Raw genomic sequence first — 22,268 nt, forward strand, 5'->3', positions numbered from 1 at the left:
AAATATAGTTAATGAGTTGAATCGTATGGCGTCAGACGTCACACAAACAGATGCGCGTGTATGATAACGTCAATGTATGGTGTCTGTGTACAACGAGGTGGTTTGTATGGAGTGTCCGGGGTGTGATGTGGATTTATTCACCATAATAGGGGTTTTGGACTTGAGTATGAAACGATTCTTTTCATGTAGTGTCTTCTACTCATATATCAATAGCGATAGAACATAGGAAGGTACATAAGCAAATCGAACGAAACGCGATTTGAAGATCTTCTGGCCTCTATACGGATTTATATTGGATTCTTACGCTTCGAAGAGTCTACAAAGCGGACTTTCGATTTGGAGAACATTTTGCAGAACCCTTTTCTGAGAATAAAACCTCTTACAATGTTAAAAATTGGGAATTCGCTACGTGTCTGCGTCTGATTTTGTATGGGTATTTGCATTTTGCCTTAGAAGTTTAACAGATGACGTCTTCGCTGCGTTTTCCCACGGGAAAATCCGAGTATAACATTAAAAAATAACTTTGTATTATACGGCCATAAAATGGGCTTTTCCTCATGGTTTTTGCATGCATGAAAATAATTAATGTTAATGCAAGAAAAACACTTATTTCGAGTGGCAGAAGTATTTTTGACGTGTCTTATCGTAGACTTTATAGCATGTTACTTGGCCAGACAAAGGTGCACTGAGGGCTCTCACCCGGTACAATATTTAAGACAATAGGCCTTAGACTGCCCTGTTGGTCGCGAACCTGGCTCGGGGCTTCGTCTAAGTGGATTATATTTGAAAAAAAGAATCGCCTCTACTGAGCCGATAGCGATAAGCGGTGAAAGAGGGAAATCATCGATCACGCCGGAGGGATCGGTATCGGGGCTAGAACAAAATATAGAATGCTTTTACCTGCATCAAAACCAGGTACTTATGTCGTTATTTTGATTAAGATATATTCGCGTCTTCTGTAACATAGGTATTAGACAATGTGCACTCTCTGTGTATATTATCTGAGCAGAATTCTATCAATCAATAATACTTTATTGCACAACAACATACAGAGTGTTAGTGACATCGTAACGAAAACTTTGAGGGGTGGTTCAGGCCATGATTCTGAGTTGATATCAAGTAGAAATTTCCGTCGCAAAAGTATGGATTGGAAAATAATTAAAAAGAAAAGAAAAATTTTCATGAATTTTTTGACACGAAATTCTCTGTCTGAACCATCCCCCTCAGTATTCGTTACGGTGTCACTAACACCGATACCTACTTATATGGCTACCGTATGTACTTGTACAGGGTGTAAGTGTCATCGTAACGGATACTGAGAAGGATGATTCATCTGATTATTCTGAGTTAATATCAAGTGGAATTTTCCATCGCAAAAGTATAGAATTGAAAATACTTTAAAAAAAACTAAAAAAAAATCATGAATTTTGCGACGGAAAATTCCACTTGATTTTAACTCAGAATCATGGTCTGAATCAACCCCCTCAGTATTCGTTACGATGTCACTAACACCCAGTATACAAAGGACATAAACATTCGAATAAAACATAAGCACAATAGGCCGCCTTATTGCTAAACAGCAATTTCTGCCAGGCAACCTTAGGGTGAAGAAGAGTTAGGTGTCTATCAATCTCTCACTAAAAAGGGTTATAGAAAACGTTTACGTAATCGATCCATGATTCATTCCAACGGCTGAGTTATAACTGAATCCATAATAAAGTGATAAGTTTCATTGGAATACCAATCATTGAGTCTGTCTCGCAATTCTGTACATTACAAATGCAATGCAAAAAATGTACTTTATTGCACCAAAATAAATAAAATATAACTATTTTATTTATATAAAGATCTTTCTTTATAAAGGTAAAAGTTCTCTTGAACTTGAAATTGAAATTGTACTGAATGGCCACATCGAAGCAATTCATCTAAGAAAGCAATATTGCAATTTGACATTTGCGCATATAAAAGTAAGTGCGCGATGCAAACAATTGTCAAATATCAATATTGCGTTCTTATATGAATTGCTTCGATGTGGCTATTTTAACCCCCCAGTATTCATGTGTTATGTCTGATTGTTGAAACTTAGTTCTGTGCAATAAAGTATATTTGATTTGATTTGAACTTAACTAGGTATATGGCAAATATTGGCTTTATCGTTTAAAACGATAGTTTTATTATTGTTATTAAAAAGTATTGATGACATCGGTCATTGACCTCACAACCCACGCGAGAAAGGCTCAAAGTGTCGAGTTGACTTGTACGATATAACATTTAGCATTAAATTGTTTTTATCGCAAAGCCCCTGCCACGTCGGTACAGGCTCGGATCTGATATTTTAATCCAAAACGAGGGATTATAGGGTCTCAAGGCGCTTGGGGCTCCAATTACCTACGATCGTGTCCCTATTTGCTATGGGACAAGGTGTACATATAGGCCCGCCCGATTCGTGTATGTTTATTCTTCGCCCTGAACATACATTGATTAAATAAATATGCTAATGGTGCTGATTCCGGTACATACCGTCTAATTTTATTTCAAGTTATACCTGTCATTTTCTTATCCGCTGAAAAGGAAAGGGACGGGTAATTGACAGGCATAAATTTATGGAACACACGTAAATTTTAGGCGGAAATTTAAAAAAAAAAACCCTCGCGCAATTTAATATTGGCCAATAACCCGACAGAAATAAGTTGACTTATAAAACGGATTGCATAACAGCGAAATGCCTATATAATTCGCGGGTTATTAATTCATTTTAAAATTAACAGTTGTACAGTTGTAAAGCCCCCACCTGACTACAGCCCCCCCCCCCCCATGACTACAGCACCCAACCCCACCCCTCCACCCATGACTGTATTGTATTGCATTATAAAGACATGGACTGCTATTTATAGGATATTTTGCGACGTCAAACGCTAGTGCCCCTAAATTGGACCGTACCCCAAAACAGGCGGCACGCCTATTCATATTTAATCTTTAACTAAGCCGATTTTCATTTCAGTAATCCTCATTCCCCCAAATTCTAGCGATTGTTACTGTTCCAACAAAAGGGTATCATTAACTATAATTAAGGTTAAATTACACATTTAGTTTAATTATGAATATAACTAACTGATGGTGAGTTAGTTAGGCTTTTGGAGAGAACACTTTTGTTCCAATTTCAAAAAGGAAAGTGGTTCAAAATAATATAAACATGCGCTTTACAGCTGAGTACTGGAGATTGACATTGTAATCGAATAAAGAGTGCTACATAACATAATAATATCAATTTCATATATCTTATGATGGAATTATATTTGATTCATAACTAATTTAAGAGCCACGCTCTTGCCAGTGTCGCATCCTTCATTCTATTTTTTAGGAAAAAATAGAGCAGTGGTTTTTCTCTTGCTTTCTGCCCCGCGGAACTCTGTCTGACGCGTGAGACGTCGCCCAGAGTAGTCTATTTCAAAGCCGTACTAGAACTCCTGTCCTCCGTCTAGTTACTAACTGTTGCCCTTTTTCAGGTATATTTGATTACACTGTCGTTTTGCACTTTCCGGCAAAGTAGGTAGTTGTTGCCATCTTTGGCAACGTCATACAAGAAGTCACGTCTAAAAAAGAAGAAAATAAAATTTTTAACAAAAAAAAACCGACTTCAAACGCAAAACTAAAAAGCAATAAATAAATTTACTTCGCACAAAGTAATTAGTACGTATTTTCAATTAGTTAATTATTTTATAAATCTGAAGCCGGTGCCAAGGAAATGCTACAACGAAGTACCGATTCATATATTTTTCAATACTGATTGTTTTGTAATTTTTTGTTTGACATTGTTTTGTAATTGCTTTGATATAGGTATTAAACAATATTGTGTGTACATAGTAATTTGATATTGTAGTAGGGTTGTTGTAGCATTTACTTGGCACCGACTTCAGAATTATAAAATAATTAACTAATTGAAAATACGTACTTATTACTTTGTGCGAAGTAAATTTATTTATTGCTTTTTAGTTTTGCGTTTGAAGTCGGTTTTTTTTTGTTAAAAATTTTATTTTATTTTACGATTTTAAGTGATGGTTAGACCGAGCAAGGATGCAGACAGACAGATTGTCTGATTTATATTCATATATAATAATATAATATATTATTAGTAGTGATCACAATTATTATTGATGAACATGTTTACACACACACACTCACACACGCGCTAACGCACACGAGCACACGCGCACGTACACACGCACACACACAGACACACGCACACACACACACACACACACACACACACACACACACACACACACACACGCGCGCACACACACGCACACACACACACATGTGTATGTGTACATACACACATGTGGTTGTCAGTGGAAGCTGCTATCATACACACTCACGCATACATATAGATACAGTAGATTTCGCGTGGTTCGCTCGCTGCTAAAGCAGCTCGCGTGTCCTGTTTATTCGAAACTGTCCCTCTTCGTATGGCGGCCATCTTGTTTTTCCGCCACTTTGTTCTTTTTCACCGGCGACAGAATTTGACCAAGATTTAAATGGGTGTCGTGGAAACAAACAAAATCCAGGTGCAATAGGTTTGCCAGGCCGTAGGATGTCTCCCTGATTGGGAGCAGTTTTCAAAGATGACGTTCCGATCACACGCCTATACATCATTTTTACCCCCAAGACATTTTCTGGAAAAACAAAATTTTGTATGGCGGCCATCTTGTTTTTTCGCCATTTTGTATTTTTTTCACCGGCCATTAAATTCGACCAAGATTTAAATAGGTTTCGTGAAAGAAAAATTGGTTCAGGTGTGATAGTTTCGCCAGGCCGTAGGGTGTCACCCTGATGCGGAGCAGTTTTCGAAAATCGGGAAGTATTTCCATACTTAACATGACGATCCGACCACAACCCCGATATATATTTTATATCCCGAGACATTTTCTGAAAAAACAAAATTGTGTAAGGCGGCCATCTTGTTTTTCCGCCATTTTGTTTTTTTTTACGCGCTATGGAATTTGACCAAGATTTAAATAAGTGCTCTCAAAGAAATATTGGTTCACGTGCGATAGTTTTGCCAGGCCGTAGAGTATCTCTCTGATGCGGAGCAGTTTTTGGTGATCAGAAAGTATTTCCGTACTCTACATGACGTTTTGAGTAAGCGCCCCATACATTATTTTTACCCAAACGGGCTTCTTCCAAAATCGACAAAATTTTGTATGGCGGCCATCTTTTTTTTCCGCCATTTTGTTTTTTTGCACTGGCGATTGGATTTGATCAAGATTTAAATACGTTTCGTGAAAGAAAAATTGCTCCAGGTTGTATAGTTTTGCCAGGCCATAGGGTATCTTCCTGATGCTGACCAGTTTTCGAAGGCCGGGAAGTTTTCCCGAAGCCTAAAGATCGATCCGATCAATATGACTTTACAAACGCACTAGTCGCTCCTACGATTTTTGAAAATTCCCCTCGATTTCTCTGGTCTTCCATCATCAGATCCTGACTTCCTTGACATGGGACCCCCTTGGGTATATCTCCTTTCAAACAAAAAAAGAATTATCAAAATCGGTTCATATACGACGAAGATATGCCCGAACAAACATAAAAAAAAAAAAAAAATATACGGTCGAATTGAGAACCTCCTCCTTTTTTGAAGTCGGTAAAAATAAAATCTGACGTTATTCGTAATCGATTGCAACTTGGCTGAGCACACTGGCTACGCATTTCGCCTAATTCTCATGATTATAATCTTATTACGTACGGTCACATCATATTTATTTAAATATACCTTATTTAGGTTACGATATTGTGACAAATATATGACAATTACGGCGTATATAACAAACACAATTAAGGATTTTAAAAGGTATTTAAAAAGAAAGTAAAAAGTAAGTAAGTTAAAGTAGCATGGAGAATGCTACACTGACAAGAGCGTGGCTCTTAAATTAGTGATGATGATTTAAAAAAAGTACAAATAACATACACAGTACATTACATACATATACAGGTACATTATTTTACTGCTATAATTAATTAATTAATACATGTTGAGCTTTATATTAAACTCAAAAAAAAATTACATATATTTATTCAGTGGATCATGAAACACATACTGGTAACTTGTGCTTTAATACAAAGTGCAATTTGTCTTTTACTTATTATTTAAATTAATTTCATATCATCCATTATTATCGGCCATTTTTGTCTGGCAGAGTAGTCAATGCCATTTGCGGCGTAAAAATGTATTTCCTGGTTCAGCTCCTTATTTACATTAGGGATGACAAACGTGACTTATTTTGTAGCATTTTTACATACATACATACATAAACTCACGCCTATTTCCCACCGGGGTAAGCAGAGACTATAGAATTCCATTTGCTTCGATCCTGACACAATTCTCTTGCTTCCTCCACATTCATCAATCGCTTCATACACGCACACCGGTTCAAAGTAGATCGTCATCAGCCCATTAACGTCCCCACTGCTTAACGTCCCCACTGCTGGGGCACGGGCCTTCCCTATGGATGGATAGGGAGATCGGGCCTTAAACCACCACGCGGGCTCTGTGCGGATTGGTGGTTATTAACGACTGCTAATGCAGCCGGGACCAACGGCTTAACGTGCCTTCCGAAGCACGGAAGAGCTCGAGATGAAAACTTTTTTTTTTGTGGTCACCCATCCTAAGACCGGCCTTTGCGAAAGTTGCTTAACTTCAACAATCGCAGACCGAGCGCGTTTACCGCTGCGCCACCGAGCTCCTCAAGTAGATCGTATTAAACCTTTTCTAAGGACATCTCCAATTTGGTCATCGTAAGTCCTTCTCGCTCTTTCTCTGCCAGCCCTACCATCAACATTAGCAGCATTACTAGCATTTTTCCACTGAAAAAATCCAATTTAACATAAAAATAATCACTTACAAAGTCGGAAGCGGGATCAGGCTAAACCTAGAACCGCAATCCAAATAGAATTTGGTTCTAGACTCGGTTTAGTTCATCTCGTAAAAATAAATCAAGGAGTTTAACTCACGCTTCAGGGTAATCCCTCTTTCCATTACCTCGGAATAGAACCGCTATTCTTCAAGCATTTTATGGGAAACGCCATACATTTTGCGCTTGTGAAACTACTTTTTCGTTCCGCAGTACCTCACTTGCACCAATGAGCTATTAATTTCTCTGAAGTGCAATTTCCATCAACTCCCTCCGTGGTCCACGACCTCCATAGTCCAGTTGTTGAACGTTAAGCTCACGATCCGTAAGTCCCGGGTTCGATGCCCAGTCGAAACATACCACAAAAATTACTTTGTGGTCCCTAGTTTGATTAGGACATTATTGGCTGATCACCAGATTGTCCGAAAGTAAGATGACCCGTGCTTCGGAAGGCCGTTGGTCTCGGTTACTACTTATTGATGTAAGTAAGTAGTCGTTACATGAGCCATGTCAGGGGCCTTTGGCAGCTCAATAGTAACCCTGACACCAGGACTGATGAGGTTGGTACTCCACCTTACAACCCACATGATAGAAGATCAACTCACTTGGCTTGACCATCATAGACGGCTGATATCATGGTCTAACAGACAGAGCTCGGTGAAGTGTGGATACTTTGTACCTCTGACTTACCCTATTATGAACATAGTTATGAGCTTATATACTTAAAATTCTATAGTAGCAATGATTATTAAATTTGTAACATCCCTAATATTGCTATATTATAGGATGCATAAAACACGACTCCAAACTCTAAACCTAACCATTCAAAGTTTGGTATACTTTGCAATTCTGTACAGTTTCAAGAAAGTTTATTAATCACAAACAAACCGTATTTTATTGCTCATAAAGTTCAACTTAGCGTGTTTTGTGTTCTTCCCTTTATGCCTGTGACAGTTACATTTTTAAAGCTACTGTGACCTTATTTTGAGGAAAGTTGGGACTGTAAAAATTGTTAGAACTCTTATGGGAGACGTTGTGAGGTTGTAAAACTAGGAACTTGTGAACATTTTGTATTTTTGACAAATCACCGTTCAATTTTTAACTGTCGTAGGAAATTATTTCGTTGTGTAAAATTCTTACACTTTTTAGTATAATTCTTTGTGGTCCCTAGTTTTACCTAGTTAGGACATTACAGGCTGATCACCTGATTGTCTGAAAGTATGACGATCCGTGCTTCGGAAGGCACGTTAAGCCGTTGGTCCCGGTTACTACTTACTGATGTAAGTACGTAGTCGTTATATGAGTCATGTCAGGGGCCTTTGGCGGCTCAATAGTAACCCTGACACCAGGGTTGATGAGGTTGGTAATTCACCTCACAACCCACACGATAGAAGAAGAAGTATAATATTTTGTAGATATGCCTTGAATAGCACCAATTACATGGCCGGAGTAGGTAGTTGTGAGGTCTTAAGTAGAAGATCCAAATCCCATTGCTTGACTATTGTACCTGGAAATCTCTGTTTTAAGAAGTTAAGTAACTTAGTATTTTTAATAAAAAATACGCATAAGTCTTCATGACAGATTTCATACCACGTATGACTGCAAGACACTCATGTTTAAGTAACTAGTAGTAAATACTAACTGACCCTTCCCAATAAGGATTTCTCTCATCATTTTTAATTCTTGAAATAATTTTAAGGAAGAAAAGCATACTTCTGTTAGATAGAAAATAATTGATCAGCCAAATCTAGACTGATACATCACTATGCAACACCGTGACGTTCCGTTCTTTGACACCTGTCAAAGAACGGAACGGGTTTTTTAGATAACCTTATCTAAAAAAAAATCAAATCAAATATACTTTATTGCACACAACATACAAAACAAATAAAATGTTCTAAAATGTTGTCTTTATTGAAATGTAATCACTGATTGTACTAAACTGGTGATTCTGCTTAATACGAATACCTTCTGGGCACCTGCCTAACTTAGTCTTAACTTATCTTGCCTAGCCTAAAGTGTTCCACTGCTGGGCAAAGGCCTCCCTCTCAAGTCTCTCCAGTGCTTCCTCCGGCCAGCCTTCCAGGGAAACGCCATCTCCGCCTCGGTCTGCCACGCCGGCATCTGACTAACTTACCTTTTTTTTGTCGAGGGGAATCGTCTATCGCATACCGTCCCGCCGCGGGGCAGCGAGAGGGTTATGCTCGCACCGACTAAAACCCCCCGATTTACGTTTCACCGACGTTATGCCAAGCTGCGGGGACGCTTTCGCATAACCTAACCTAACTTAGTAATAAATCTAAAATTATAATATTCTACAAAATGAAAACACACGAGTGCGATAAATTTTTTCATTGTCAGACACCGTCTGACGTACCTTAAACCTCTTAACAGCGAACACTTACAAATACAAGAACGAATATCGAATAAGAAAACACGAATGTGGAAAGATACAAGGTGTTACGTGTTACGACACGACATTACGTACATGAAGAACGAATAAAATAAACTTTAACACAGTGTTAATAAAAAGAAAATAAATAATGATAACAATAAATATTAAGAATATTAGAAAATCAACTAAGATGCAGAGCCACCAACCTACACCTTACAAAAAACAATGATCTGTCGATAGACCAGCATAGCGCATATATATTTGCAATAACTTTAAAAACTTTATAAAATCCTGTAGAATGTACTTAATAATCTTGTCTTAAACCTAATGAGGGACTTTAGAAGCTACAATCCCCAAAAACAATATAGATGGCGTTGTATAGTTTTAACACGAGTTACCTAATATTCCCGTTGCTTGAGTACATAATTTTTCAAAAATACAATGTAAATGGCAGAAGCTTACAGAAAAATAATTGTTGCGTGATATTTGGATCACATTATGTATAGAACTATGTTGCTACCTATATTTTGCTTCTCTTTATTTTGATAACAACAAAAATTGTGTCTGGGTGTAATAAAAAGGGTCATCATTGATATTCAAAAACAAATATAAAACATGCATAATACTCGTATTATGTCTGTTATCCGTGAAATAAGAAGTTTGAACGAAGATAAATCTGTACAGCGCCATCTGAATTGTTTTTGAGAAACGTAGCCTGAAAAATGCTTCATTGAAAAGCTTTCCATGGAAATCCGGGGTCGGAATGAAAATACGGAAGAAACCCTGTTAAGATACTTTCGTTAGCTATGTTATTAAGACGATCGAATTTTAAAATTTCGGCTATACGCGTTCTTTGTTTTTAATTCTCTCCAGATAAAATTGTTCTATCGCGGTAAAATACTATTTATATTGTGAGATCGTCGTTCAAGCTTGTTCCGAGATCGGGATTACATCTGAAGTCAGAGTTAATTGCAAGATAAAGCTAGGGTAACGTGGTGTACCGCTGTAAATCAATCAGGAAGTGCTATCGTGGGGGGGAAGAAATGTGATAAGAATGTAATGTTGTTCAACCAAATGCAACGAAGCAAAGAAGGATAGCAGTGTTATCCATGTAGGAGCATAGAATCCGTACTAATATTATAAATGCGAAAGTACCTCTGTCTATCTGTTACGATTTCCCTCGTAATTTCCTACTAGTCAAATCAGTTATCTTTTACTTAACGTCAAAACACGAAATGGCTTTGGAATTTGTATGAAAATGAAAAAGCGCACTGTGACGTCATAGAAAAATGTGACAAAATGTCACAATTAATTTTTCGTTTTTTAAAAAAAAACACCTTCGACAGTAGCATACGTACTTTATTTAAGTACCCAGATAAAACGATGAAGTAACAAATTTTCTAATTAAGAACATTCAAATTTCCAATCTGTCCATGATCAAAACGGGCTTGTCTATCAAACGGACATTTCCTGGAACATCCCATGAAGATTGAACTCTGTAATGGTTCCTATAAAACTGAAATTACAAATTCCACGTTACAAAGTCTCTTTGTCTTTACTTAGATACTTACTTACGTTTATGTCAATTTTACAAAGATCTTTTGGCGATAATTTATATCTAGTAACGAACTTCATTGTTCTGTGTATTGATGATAAAGTTTTGGTGTCAATGCTTTGAAGATAGATATTAACGAAAATGAACAAAATAGCAATATTGATGTATGTACATTAATATTAGAAAAAACCGACAATGTACTGCTCGCGGTCGTGGGGCGCTCGGCCGAGGCAACCTGAGACACGCCCACACCGGCCGAAGCATCAGTTCATCATCCGAAGATCTGGCCTCGATTCTTGGTAGGAATACGTCTAACTAAAAATCACTTTGAAAACAATTCTTGGCTTGGTTTGATATCTGAAAATAACAATAAGATCTCGTGTTGATGTCTCGTATAAAGAAATCCTCTCATTTGACGTTGTAGCCTAAAATTGTGGTAGTAAGAGTTACATCCACCTCAAGACGGCGATACGGCTCACCACCTGTCACATTGGTCAAACAGAATGCTCAGAGATGTGAGTACTTACTTGGTTCATCTTGCGGTGGATTTACCTCTGACTACCTTATCTAACCTACCTACGGGGTTAAAGTGACCAATTCATCTACGAAAACAATATTACTATTTGACTTTGCGCACTTATATGCGCAAATGTCAAAATGCAATGTTGCTTTCTCAGATGAATTGCTTCGACGTGACCATTTTAACCCCCCTATTCTATTTAGTTACCTGATATTTCTTCTAAAATTGCCTTTTTCTTTGTTCCCAGGGGTGGTGTTAGCCTAAGATGGTGTTGGCGCTTGTGGTCGGAGTGTTGTGCGTGTGGGGCCGCTTGACCGTCGCAAACCCTGAAGCGAAGCGGCTGTATGACGACCTCCTCTCGAACTACAACCGCCTGATCCGACCTGTGGGGAATAACTCGGATCGGCTCACCGTCAAGATGGGGCTACGGCTCAGTCAACTCATCGACGTTGTAAGTACTTGCATCTTCTTCTAAAACACCCTTTTCATCTTCATCTTGTCAAAACATAATAAACACTTTCTTGAAGAAAAGACAAAATTCAAAACAAAAGAGAAATAGAAGATAGAGTACGGTCACGAGCATTAATATGTACACACACTTTGGTACCATGTCACATTAACTTTTTTGACAAATTGAACTGTAAGTCTCACTAAATGTCAAATATGTTAGTGCGACAGAGTCCTAAAGTGGATACATTATATTGCTCATGACTGTACGCGGCGGCCATCTTTTTTGTCTAAGGTACTTGACTCTACTAATTTGTATCTACCAGATGTAATCCTTCTGTATTTCAGAGGTAGACTCGTTTGAGGGCCTTTCATTTCTTCGAAGTTTCTCTTTATGTCGATGTTATAATATAATATCATTATTATCTGGAACTTGGCTTGCTGTCGTTATCAGAAGATTCACCTATATAAAACGATGATTTTTTAAATGAGTTACTCTGCACTAAACGTACGAAAAGTATTTATTACTAATACTACCGCCTCCGTATATAGCGAAGACCTTTGAAGACTAAAAGACTTTTAATATGGAAATTGAATCTTAAACTTAAATCAAAAGCAATAAGGTACCATGACTATTCTGTTCCTAGATTGCTCAATCCTGTCCAATTCAATTGACCGTTAACATTTTCATAATTATTTTGTACAATCTTATTATCAGTGCTGTCATCAATAGATTTCTACGTTACAATAAGATAGGTTCTTTATAATAGACCCTTTTGTAAACAATGTATTATTGATTTATTCAAGTGAAACTATAACTTTTGCCATTATATGAACGTCCACAATACGACGAAGTTACAAGTTTGTCTATTAATCGAGTTGCAAGTTTCAATGAAGTTGTTCCAAAGAATAGTTCTTCAAATATTAAACACAAGTGTTTAGTAACCATCCCTCAAATATTCTTGACAACAATAAACCCGTGCACAATAGACATGAGTATGTAATTTCGAGCTGTTGGCATGGAATATTGGGCCGAGATGGGATGATTTGAGTCAATATGACAGATGACAATCCCGTCGTAATATTGGATGCCTGAAATTTAATTGCGTGGTGGAGGTAGTTAGAATATACTTAGGTTCAATAAACTTGCTTTCCTGTGAAACTAAATAATTCAATGATTCTTACATTTGTCTTGATTTTAAAATATCATACTATGAAAATAATAGCTACTATGGAAATTAATGACATTACCGTAAGGTAAAATTCTATAAACTACAAAACTAGGGTACTGAAAAATGCATGTTTAAGAAACTACATTATGTATATGACAAATTCTGTGTAAACCGCATTACGGGTCGCTAGCTTCCTCTCAATCGTGTTGGATAGTAAAAACACACTTTATTTTTTTAAACAAGTACACGCTAAAGACTATCCTTTAGCCTAATCAGACCATTCCAACCTCTACTATGAATACCTATAGGTGTACCGTTTCACCAACCCTAATATATTTTATCCTTATTAAATTACTCTCACGTTTCCTCTTTACCCTACTAGTCCAGACCTACAGCTCATCCTTTATATCTTCAAATCCCTTCATTAAAAAGGGGTTTGCTCTGTTCGGTTTACCTCGTTCACTGTTTAAAGTAAGTTGCATTGTTATAACAAGGTTATGTTATTTCGTTCAGCTGGCTTTAGCTGTGGCCAAATCTAATTTGCGATTTTATTATGAAGTTTCAAGTTGTGTGAAAAGTTGGCATTTGAGGTTCTGTGGTTTTTGGTGTGGACATTTCGGTCATTTTAATTTCGGATGTGTTTTTTCTACCTCATTATAATGTAGATATAATAATGTGCGTATTTTAATGAATAATAATAATAATAATAATTTATTGCCAAAAAAGTAGGTACAATTTTTTCCTTAAAATAGCTTAGTCTTGGACACAGGTATAAATAGGTAGGTACCATAGCTGACTAAGTATATAAATACTTGTATTACAGCCTATGATGCCTCTCTCCTGGATAATTATGTTACTTAAGCTAGCTAGTTTACGCACTTATGTTTCCAAAACAAAGAAATACAAAAGTTTTTAATGACTGGCTTAACAAAATAAAAAGACAAAAAAAAAACAGAAAGAAAGAAAGAAAGATCCTCTCTTTGTGTGGAATGTAGTTGTACGTGAGTGTGTGTGAGAGGGTGTGTAAAATAGTAAAACATAAAAAGAATACAAAGTATTTTTTTTATTTATATTATATAAATTTGATCACTTTGGTGTTATTTCTTTCTTTAGTCTTATTTGATAATTATTCTTGAAAATAAATTGGGTTTAGTTTTATGAAGAAATATGCAATAATTCCTCAGTGTCCTCGTACGAAAGTTTAAGAAGCCACTTAGTAATTTTGGTTTTACACTCATATTTATTTAATGAATATAGTGACATGATTTTATTTACTTTATTGTAAAGGTAGGGACCTATAAAGCAAAGAAACCTATTTGAGAATGCTCTGTTGAATTTAGAAGACCTATGACAAACCACATCACATCGACGCTTACGGAGAAAGTTTGGGTCGTATGTTAGTTCACTATGCTGCCTGAGAATAATGCTCAAAACAAAAAGGAATGGAATCCTTTTTTATCTCAATCCTTCCAATCATGTTTAATATTTGCTTTTTCTAATTTAATTTGTTAACTTCTTAGGAGTATGTTAGCACTTATCTTTGCTTTCACTCAAGCACCTTAAAGTAATAATCCGAATCCACCAACTCCAGCTCAAAATTTCATCTCTTAATATTCCACTGGCAATCTTAGTTTAACTGCTGTAAGTAAGATAGTATTTGCATTCAGTGTAGAAATCGTCTTGTTTTGTAATTAGTGGTATGCACCCGAATGGCAATTAGTTACAAGTTCGCCACCAGCATTCAGTTAACACAAGCAGTTGACTATAACTTCCTGAGCTCTTGATTTGTGAACCCCTTTTGTGTAATCGAAATGTACTTAGACTTCCGCTTAGATTGGGTTTGCTACACTCGCTTCTCGCTCTTTCTTTGTTGTGTTGTTGAGAATTTTGAATTAAGTTATTATTTTGATATAATCGGTAATACACCAAAGGTTGTTAGTAGGGTTGACAGAGGAAGACTCAGAAGGACGTACATTGATCAAATTGGGGATGTCCTTAGAAAAATTTAGTACGATCTACTCTGAACCGGCGTATATGTATGAAACGATTGACGAATGTGGAGGGAGCAAGAGAAGTATGTCAGGATCGAAGCAAATGGGAAATAGATGTAAGTTGGAAGAGAAATTGTTAATTCTTGTAGTTTATCATCTGTCTTTGCTTACTCAAAGGTCTGCCTCTAAAACCTTCGATATTCCAACTAAGTACCTTTTTTGACTTTACTTATTACGTGCAGATTTACATCGTCATTCTAGCACAATCATGTTTTTCTCAGGGTCGTTACCTACGTTGAAGGTTTGACAGGACTTCTACAGAGGCGACTGCCGGTCTAACATTACAACCTGAAGGGAAAACCAGCAAAATGATTACAGGTTAGGTTATATACCTCCCAAAACACAACTGTCCGTCCGTCTCGGTCTTTTTGGACAGCATTTACTTCATGACCGGATATTTCATCTACCTGTAAACTTGATTAACGAGTGTAAAATGCAAATGGCCGGCTCACACAGCTCTTTCAAAGACGAAGCTCCAAGCGATCATCCTATCTACTGAATAACTAAATCTCCTTTGTTAGCCTAGCCTACTTGCATAAATACCTATACCTTCCTTAGGTTTATTACCTTTCCGATATATTAGTTTCAAAATAGTTAAGTAATTATACAACGTGAAGCTTGTGAGTCCTAGTTTCAATTGTTATTTCTTTTCTCTGTAGCCTCTTTCACATTTTCTTTTCCTTTATGTTAGATTGGAGACTTTTGTCACTATTTTCTTTTATTTTATTTTGATGCAATAAAAATATTTGAATTTGAATTTAAAGAGCGTCTTCTTTCACCATGTTATCAGAAAAGTTGCTTTTTAACACTAGAAATATGTATGATACTATTAAATAAACAACACATCTACCGTTTTTTGGAGGGCGTACAGACAAGCTTAAGGGCCCAATCTCGCAAGGCCACCCTGGCTGTAAGTTTCACAATAATGGCTATGATAAAAGGTATATTCTTACAAGAATTAAATGTAAATTATTCGCTCTTTCTATCTTCTTCTTATCGTGTGGGTTGTTAGGTGGAATACCAGCCTCATCAACCTTGGTGTCAGGGTTGTGATTGAGCCGCTAAAGGCCCCTGACATGGCTCACGTAACGATTACTCACTTACATCAGTAAATAGTAACCGCGACCAACGTCTTAACCTGCCTTCCGAAGCACGAATCATCTTACTTTCGGACAATCAGGTGATCAGCCTGTAATGTTCTAACCGAACTAGGGATCACAAAGTGGTTTTTATGATATGTCCCCACCGGGATTCGAACCCGGGGCCTCCGGATCGTTGGACCACAGAGACTGATCTTTCACGAGTACCGTAGATGCTCAGAATTAAAAGCTGAAATCATCATATTTCGATAAGCTGTCGAAGGGATGGTATGGACTTTTGAAACGATCAGTCCGGGCAATATTTGGTCGCGGGGAATCGGTCGCGAAATTTTTCCCCGGTACTTTTGGGGTAGGACATTTATAACCGGAGTAGGCTTTGTTTTTGTTAAATCGACAGTAAACAAGAGCCTCGTAGGGCTATTTGGGGCTTCCCAATTTTCCAGTAATGATTCTTTTTGTTTAGATATGGAGGAGATTTGTTTTGTTTACTGATTGGCGGAAGGGAACGTGTTGAGATATATTTCCAATCGATTATGAGGGTAAACAGTGAGTTCGCGTGTCTGTGACCTAAATGAATACGAGTAGGGTATTTTGTTACTACCTATAAACAATACGTTACGATAATTAAAACACATAATAACGGGTTCTTACCGCGTTTAAATGGGGATATGACTATGGGAGTCTCATATCCCCATTTAAACGCGGTAAGAACCCGTTATTATGTGTTTTAATTATGATAATAACCGCGTAAACTTAAAACAATGTATAATACGTTACGATGTCACTTACTCCCCGTACAAGTATACAGGTAGCCATACAATATACTGGTGGCGATGATTCAGACCATGAAAGTTGATAACTAGTGGAATTTCCTCTCGCTAAATTTATGAAAATTTTAGTGTTTCCATTAATTATTTTCAGTTCCATACTTTTGCAACGGCAAATTCCGCTTGATCAACTCAGAGTCATGGTCTAAATCACTTATTAAAGTTTTCGTTACGATGTTACTAACAAACCTGTATAAAATCCAATACAAATAATTACTTCATGCAGTCCAAAATCTAGGAACATACATTCAACTTTATTCCTATATGTGCATCGAATTCAATTTCAGTATTCCTGTCGGTTCAGTTAAATGAGTTCTGAGGTGGCCTGACCGGTTCTAAGCAGTGCCACAGCTAGGGCGGGTGACACCCGGCACAGATAATGGGTGTCACCTTAAAAATTAATACCGTTAAAATTGATAAAAATCAAATAAGTGTAAATTTTGACCTTTGACAATAAATCAAGTTATCTGACTTAAAGCATCTTGAGTGGGTGTATTTCTACACACATCTGCCTACTTCATGTCAGCAAAAGATAGGGAATCATTTAAGATCAAAACATAAATTTGAGACCAAATTCGAAAATCATAGGTTCAGTCCCGTGTTGGATTTGAACCTGCGACCACAATGAGGGCCACGGGTCCTCATTCGTCGCTACATTTAATAATAATAAGGCCTGACCCTGTCATGTACTTGGCTAAGGCCCGTGCACGGCAGTAAACCGGCAAAAGCCGAGGAAACCTAAGGTTTTAAAAATAATAATAATAATAAAAAAAAAAAAAAACATTTTATTGCACACAAATTCACAAAACATTTACAGGATAAACTTATTCTAAGGTGGGCAAAGGCGGCCTTATCGCTAAGAGCGATCTCTTCCAGACAACCTTCGGCAAAGGATATATGGTACATTTGTACAGCTGCAGTGTAGCGCGCAGATACGTAAAATAAAACAATAGACACATTTTATATATACATACACAATCTTATACACTAAATATATATGTTATACACACACATACTATAGATATATACATACAATGATACATATAAGTAAAAATAAAATATTAGTTACAAGACGATGATTTAGCCAAGAAAAAATGGTGAAGTTAACATAAATGGTACTTGGTTTAAATAGAATGAAGTTGCAGACGAAGCCTTCAACTGTTAGTAATACAAACTACACTCATCATCTCCCTAGCATTATCCCGTTTTTCACAGGGTCCACTTACCGAAGCTGAAGATTTGACAGGTCCGACTTTTTACAGAAGCGACTGCCTGTCTGACGTTCCAACCCGCGGAGAGAAAATCAGCCCACTACAAGTTAGGTCACATACCTCCGAAAATGCATTTCTCGGGAATGTGGGTTTCCTCACGATGTTTTCCTTCACTGATGAGCAATCATTTATGATCCAAATATGAATTCGACAATCACTGGTTTAGGCCTGTGCTGGATTCGAACCTGCGACCTCAAAGTGAGAGGCAAGCGTTCTACCAACTGGGCTACTACGACTCCACTAATGTGCTACTGCACGGCGCTGATGCAAACTACTACTTTTACTACTCCTAGTAATACAAACTTAATATATAAGTACAGAGTAACAACTTGATAAGTTTTATATTTTTGCGGTTACCTATCACTCGGATACAAGTGCCTAGCTACACCACTGTTCGGCAGTTTTCAGCGGTTCTACACGCTTCGAACCAGTTCTATCCGGATATGTGTGGTTCTAGCCAATACAAAGCGTCATTGTTAGAAAGTTAAATAGATTCTGCGACTGATTGAATTGGAATTAGTGGGCATATCAGGATCAGTGTTGAAATTGGATGTCGGCTTTGGGAAATATAGTTTTGTGGAACAGTTTCGCTTTGATCAGTAAGTTCAATTGCATATTGGCCCATACTCAGGGCATCTCCATTGTGTTTTCCGGCTTTATGTCTCTCTCTCTCTCTCTATTTAAGAGCTGCGCTCTTGACGGTGGAGTAACCGCCATTCCTCTCTTCTTCCCGCCAAAACCTTCACCTCCCGATACGACACGACCTGCACCTTCTCTTTTATTTGTTTCATAAATGTTATCCTAGGTCTACCCCTTCCTCTCTTCCCTTCAATTTTTCCTTCTATAATGTTTGTTATAAATGAATCGTGTCGTATCAGGTGGCCAATCATATTTTCCTCTCCGGTTCTCTATAGTCTTCAATATGGTTCTCTTTTCTTCAACTCTATCCAGCACTTTTTCAGTTGACACCATTTCAGTCCAGCAGCTTTATGTCTAGAAGACAATAAAGATTTTTTTTTAGTTTATTCTAATTAAAGCATCGTGCACTTATAGACTCCGTAATTAAGATTAAAATGAAAAGACTTAAGATTAACTTAAATATGATGCGGATGTAAGTGATAGAGTTGGAAAAGGAAAACCTAGACGTACTGACACGAGCACTAATATTACACTTTGATACCATGTCACATTAACTTATTGGACAAATTAAACCGTAAGTCTCATTAAATGTCAAATATGAGAGTGCGACAGGGTTCTAAAGTGGCTACATGATATTTCTCATGACTGTACATACTGCGTTCAGATCCACAATAATTTAAAGAAAGGCCACGTCTAAAGTACTGTAAAACGGTGAGCATGTAGTAGTGGAATTCCGTGGCCTCTGCCCACGCCAACAGGAAATAGGCGTGATCTTAGTTACCTACATATAGTACATTTGTGTGTGTATGTAAAAACATCTTGTATAAAGCATTTCATAATATACGTTTTAATAATCCTACCAATAGGTATTCATATTAATAAATATGAATATCGATTCAATCCTATGAATATGCAATGAGTAAAGTAAATAGACCTACTTTTAATGTAAATAAGTTGTAATCTCACCCGTTCACAGGATTTCTGTAAAAAGTCGGGTAATGTCACATTTTCCCCTCCGTTCCTTTGCCTCAAACACGCTTTGAACCTAACATTCTTTGCCGAGTTTCTCTAAAATAAATATAGTTACGTTTCGGCTTTAAATCGAACGCTTTTTTATTTTTTTCGGTGTCGCTTCAGCACTGATTGGAAGCTTAACGTTTCTTGCTCAAGTACCTAATTGGATTTTTCTGCCTTTAAATCAGAAATACTTCTCAGTACTTCTATAAAATGTTCACAAGCTATTCCTTTTACAAAAAAAATACAATAAAAGCTCCACAAAGTAGCTACAAAAGAGATTAATTTTATTACGAATTCTCTGGACGAAATAGATGAAATATCTAGAGAATTTAAAAGCATATTTTCTTAAATTACCGCCCATTCTTATTCAAGTTACTGGCATAATAAGGGTTATTTGAAAATGGAATGGAATAACAAATTACGAATAGAGATAGCCGGGCATTTATCGATAGAGCTCGATGATTCATCAATTTGAATATCGATAAAACGCCGCTTGGGTATTCGAATTTTAAAATTCATCACGTTCGCGTTCCCCTTTTCTCGGCAACGCACCACCCGCCCGGAGCGTCGTCGACACGAAATCTTTGTTTTACGAACTTTTTGGATTTTTCGAGAGATTGACATTTATTTGCTTACGGCACGAGCAACTCGCGGCAATTTTCCGTCGATATCCTCTCTGTACCTACTTATTTCTGCGTCTCAGATAAAATATTTTTACGTGTATCTGTCGGAATTTTTCTCGAAAACAAGGTCTTTAACATATACTAGGACGGCACTAAGACGGCAAACACCACTTAGATGGTTATAAACAACCAAAACATAGACACAAAACTTTACGACAATATTCGGATTTATCCGCGTCCCGAAACTAAAGTTCAAATATTTAATTGTTAAACTTTGATGAACGTTTTAATTGACAAGAAGTTCAATTTAAATTTTGACAAGTCAAACCTGTGGTTGTTGTTGTTTATTAACCAATTTATCGAGAGGTAAAACTGACTGATAGACTTGCTTATCAGCCCAATACAGGGTGTTAGTTACATCGTAACTAAAACTTTGAGGGATGATTCCGACCATGATTCTAAGTTGATATCGTGTAGAATTTTCCGCCGCAAAAATATGGAACTGAAAATAATTAAAAAAACACAAAAATTTTCATGAATTTTCCGACAAGAAATTCAACTTGATATCAACTCAGAAACATGGTCTGAATCATCCCCCTCAGTATTTTGTTATGGTGCCACTAATACCCATACCTACTTGTATGGGGTGTAAGTGACATCGTAACGGATATTTAATACGGAGGGTTGATTCGGCACGTTTATATTAGCCAATAACCCGACAGAATTAAGTTGTCAGCACACGTCAAACAGGTTTTATATCAGCGAGATTCCTATTTTATTCGCCCGGGTTATTCGTTCATTCACTCATTCATTTTAAAGTGAACTTGTCAATCCTCTGTCCCTTTCCTTTTTGGCGGATAAGAAAATAAAATTAGGATGTGTCAGCAGGCGTCAGGGCCATTATTTCGTTACCATATCTCGGTACTATAGAATGCAGGACTTTTGGAAGGCGTGCATAGGGCAAAAGCCAACACTTTCACCCCTAAGACAATTTAATCTAAATGTGTGGTGTTATTATTACTATAATCTACCAATATTTTGCGCTGGCAACTTTAAAATTCCTACCAAAACCGGTTGCACGTCCCAATAGGCCGAGGAGCGACCATAAAATACCTACCGAACGATCCGCCGCTGAATAAAATATCCCTATAAAGAAAGTGCATGTGTTACTATTCAGCCAAAGTTACTTCGCGTAATAAGGGTAGAATACTGGAGTGTGTTCAGCATCCAGGGAGCTACTATGGAGCTCGATGCAATAGGAAATAGGTTTTGCTATCTCAGATGTCATAAGAGAGGATAATCCTGATTTTCTATATTCCTTAACACTGTGGTTAACTACACTGGTGGACAACCGGGTGAGAGCCCTTGGCGTATCTCATTTGTCCGGCCAAGTAGTTAATGTCATAGGCGACAAAAAGTCGACTCAAGTTCTCTTGTCAAATTAACTGCAGTTCGAACAAACTAAATATGCATAGAAAAAAAATAACGAACTTTTTAGCGGATAAGAAAATTACTGGTATATACGTATATAACTTATAATAAAATAAGTGTACAATAATCAGCACCATTATCTGCCTAAAGGTTAGGTAATAAAGATTTTTTTACATAGCTTCTGCGCTTTTTTACTGCCGGCAAAGTTCCCAAAGTGTTAATATTGTCAGGAACCGCACATCACTGGTCAAAGTGCATGTGTTACTATTTCACCGGTCTTTCTGGAGTGTTCAAGTCTCGAAGGAGCTAGGA

At 37.2% G+C, this 22,268-nt stretch overlaps 1 protein-coding gene across 1 annotated transcript in view; it reads left to right on the forward strand.

Annotated features, from left to right (window-relative positions):
- Positions 1-11,643: 11,643 nt before the first annotated feature.
- The window catches only part of LOC126370686 (acetylcholine receptor subunit alpha-like 1), a 105,722-nt gene continuing 95,097 nt past the window's right edge, over positions 11,644-22,268 (forward strand). Inside the window, exon 1 of the mRNA XM_050015694.1 lies at positions 11,644-11,829. Within this exon, the coding sequence (XP_049871651.1) occupies positions 11,644-11,829 (186 nt within the window). The remainder of the gene's footprint in view (positions 11,830-22,268) is intronic.

Source organism: Pectinophora gossypiella, chromosome 11 (genome assembly GCF_024362695.1).
Source record: "Pectinophora gossypiella chromosome 11, ilPecGoss1.1, whole genome shotgun sequence".
Lineage (NCBI taxonomy): Eukaryota > Metazoa > Arthropoda > Insecta > Lepidoptera > Gelechiidae > Pectinophora > Pectinophora gossypiella.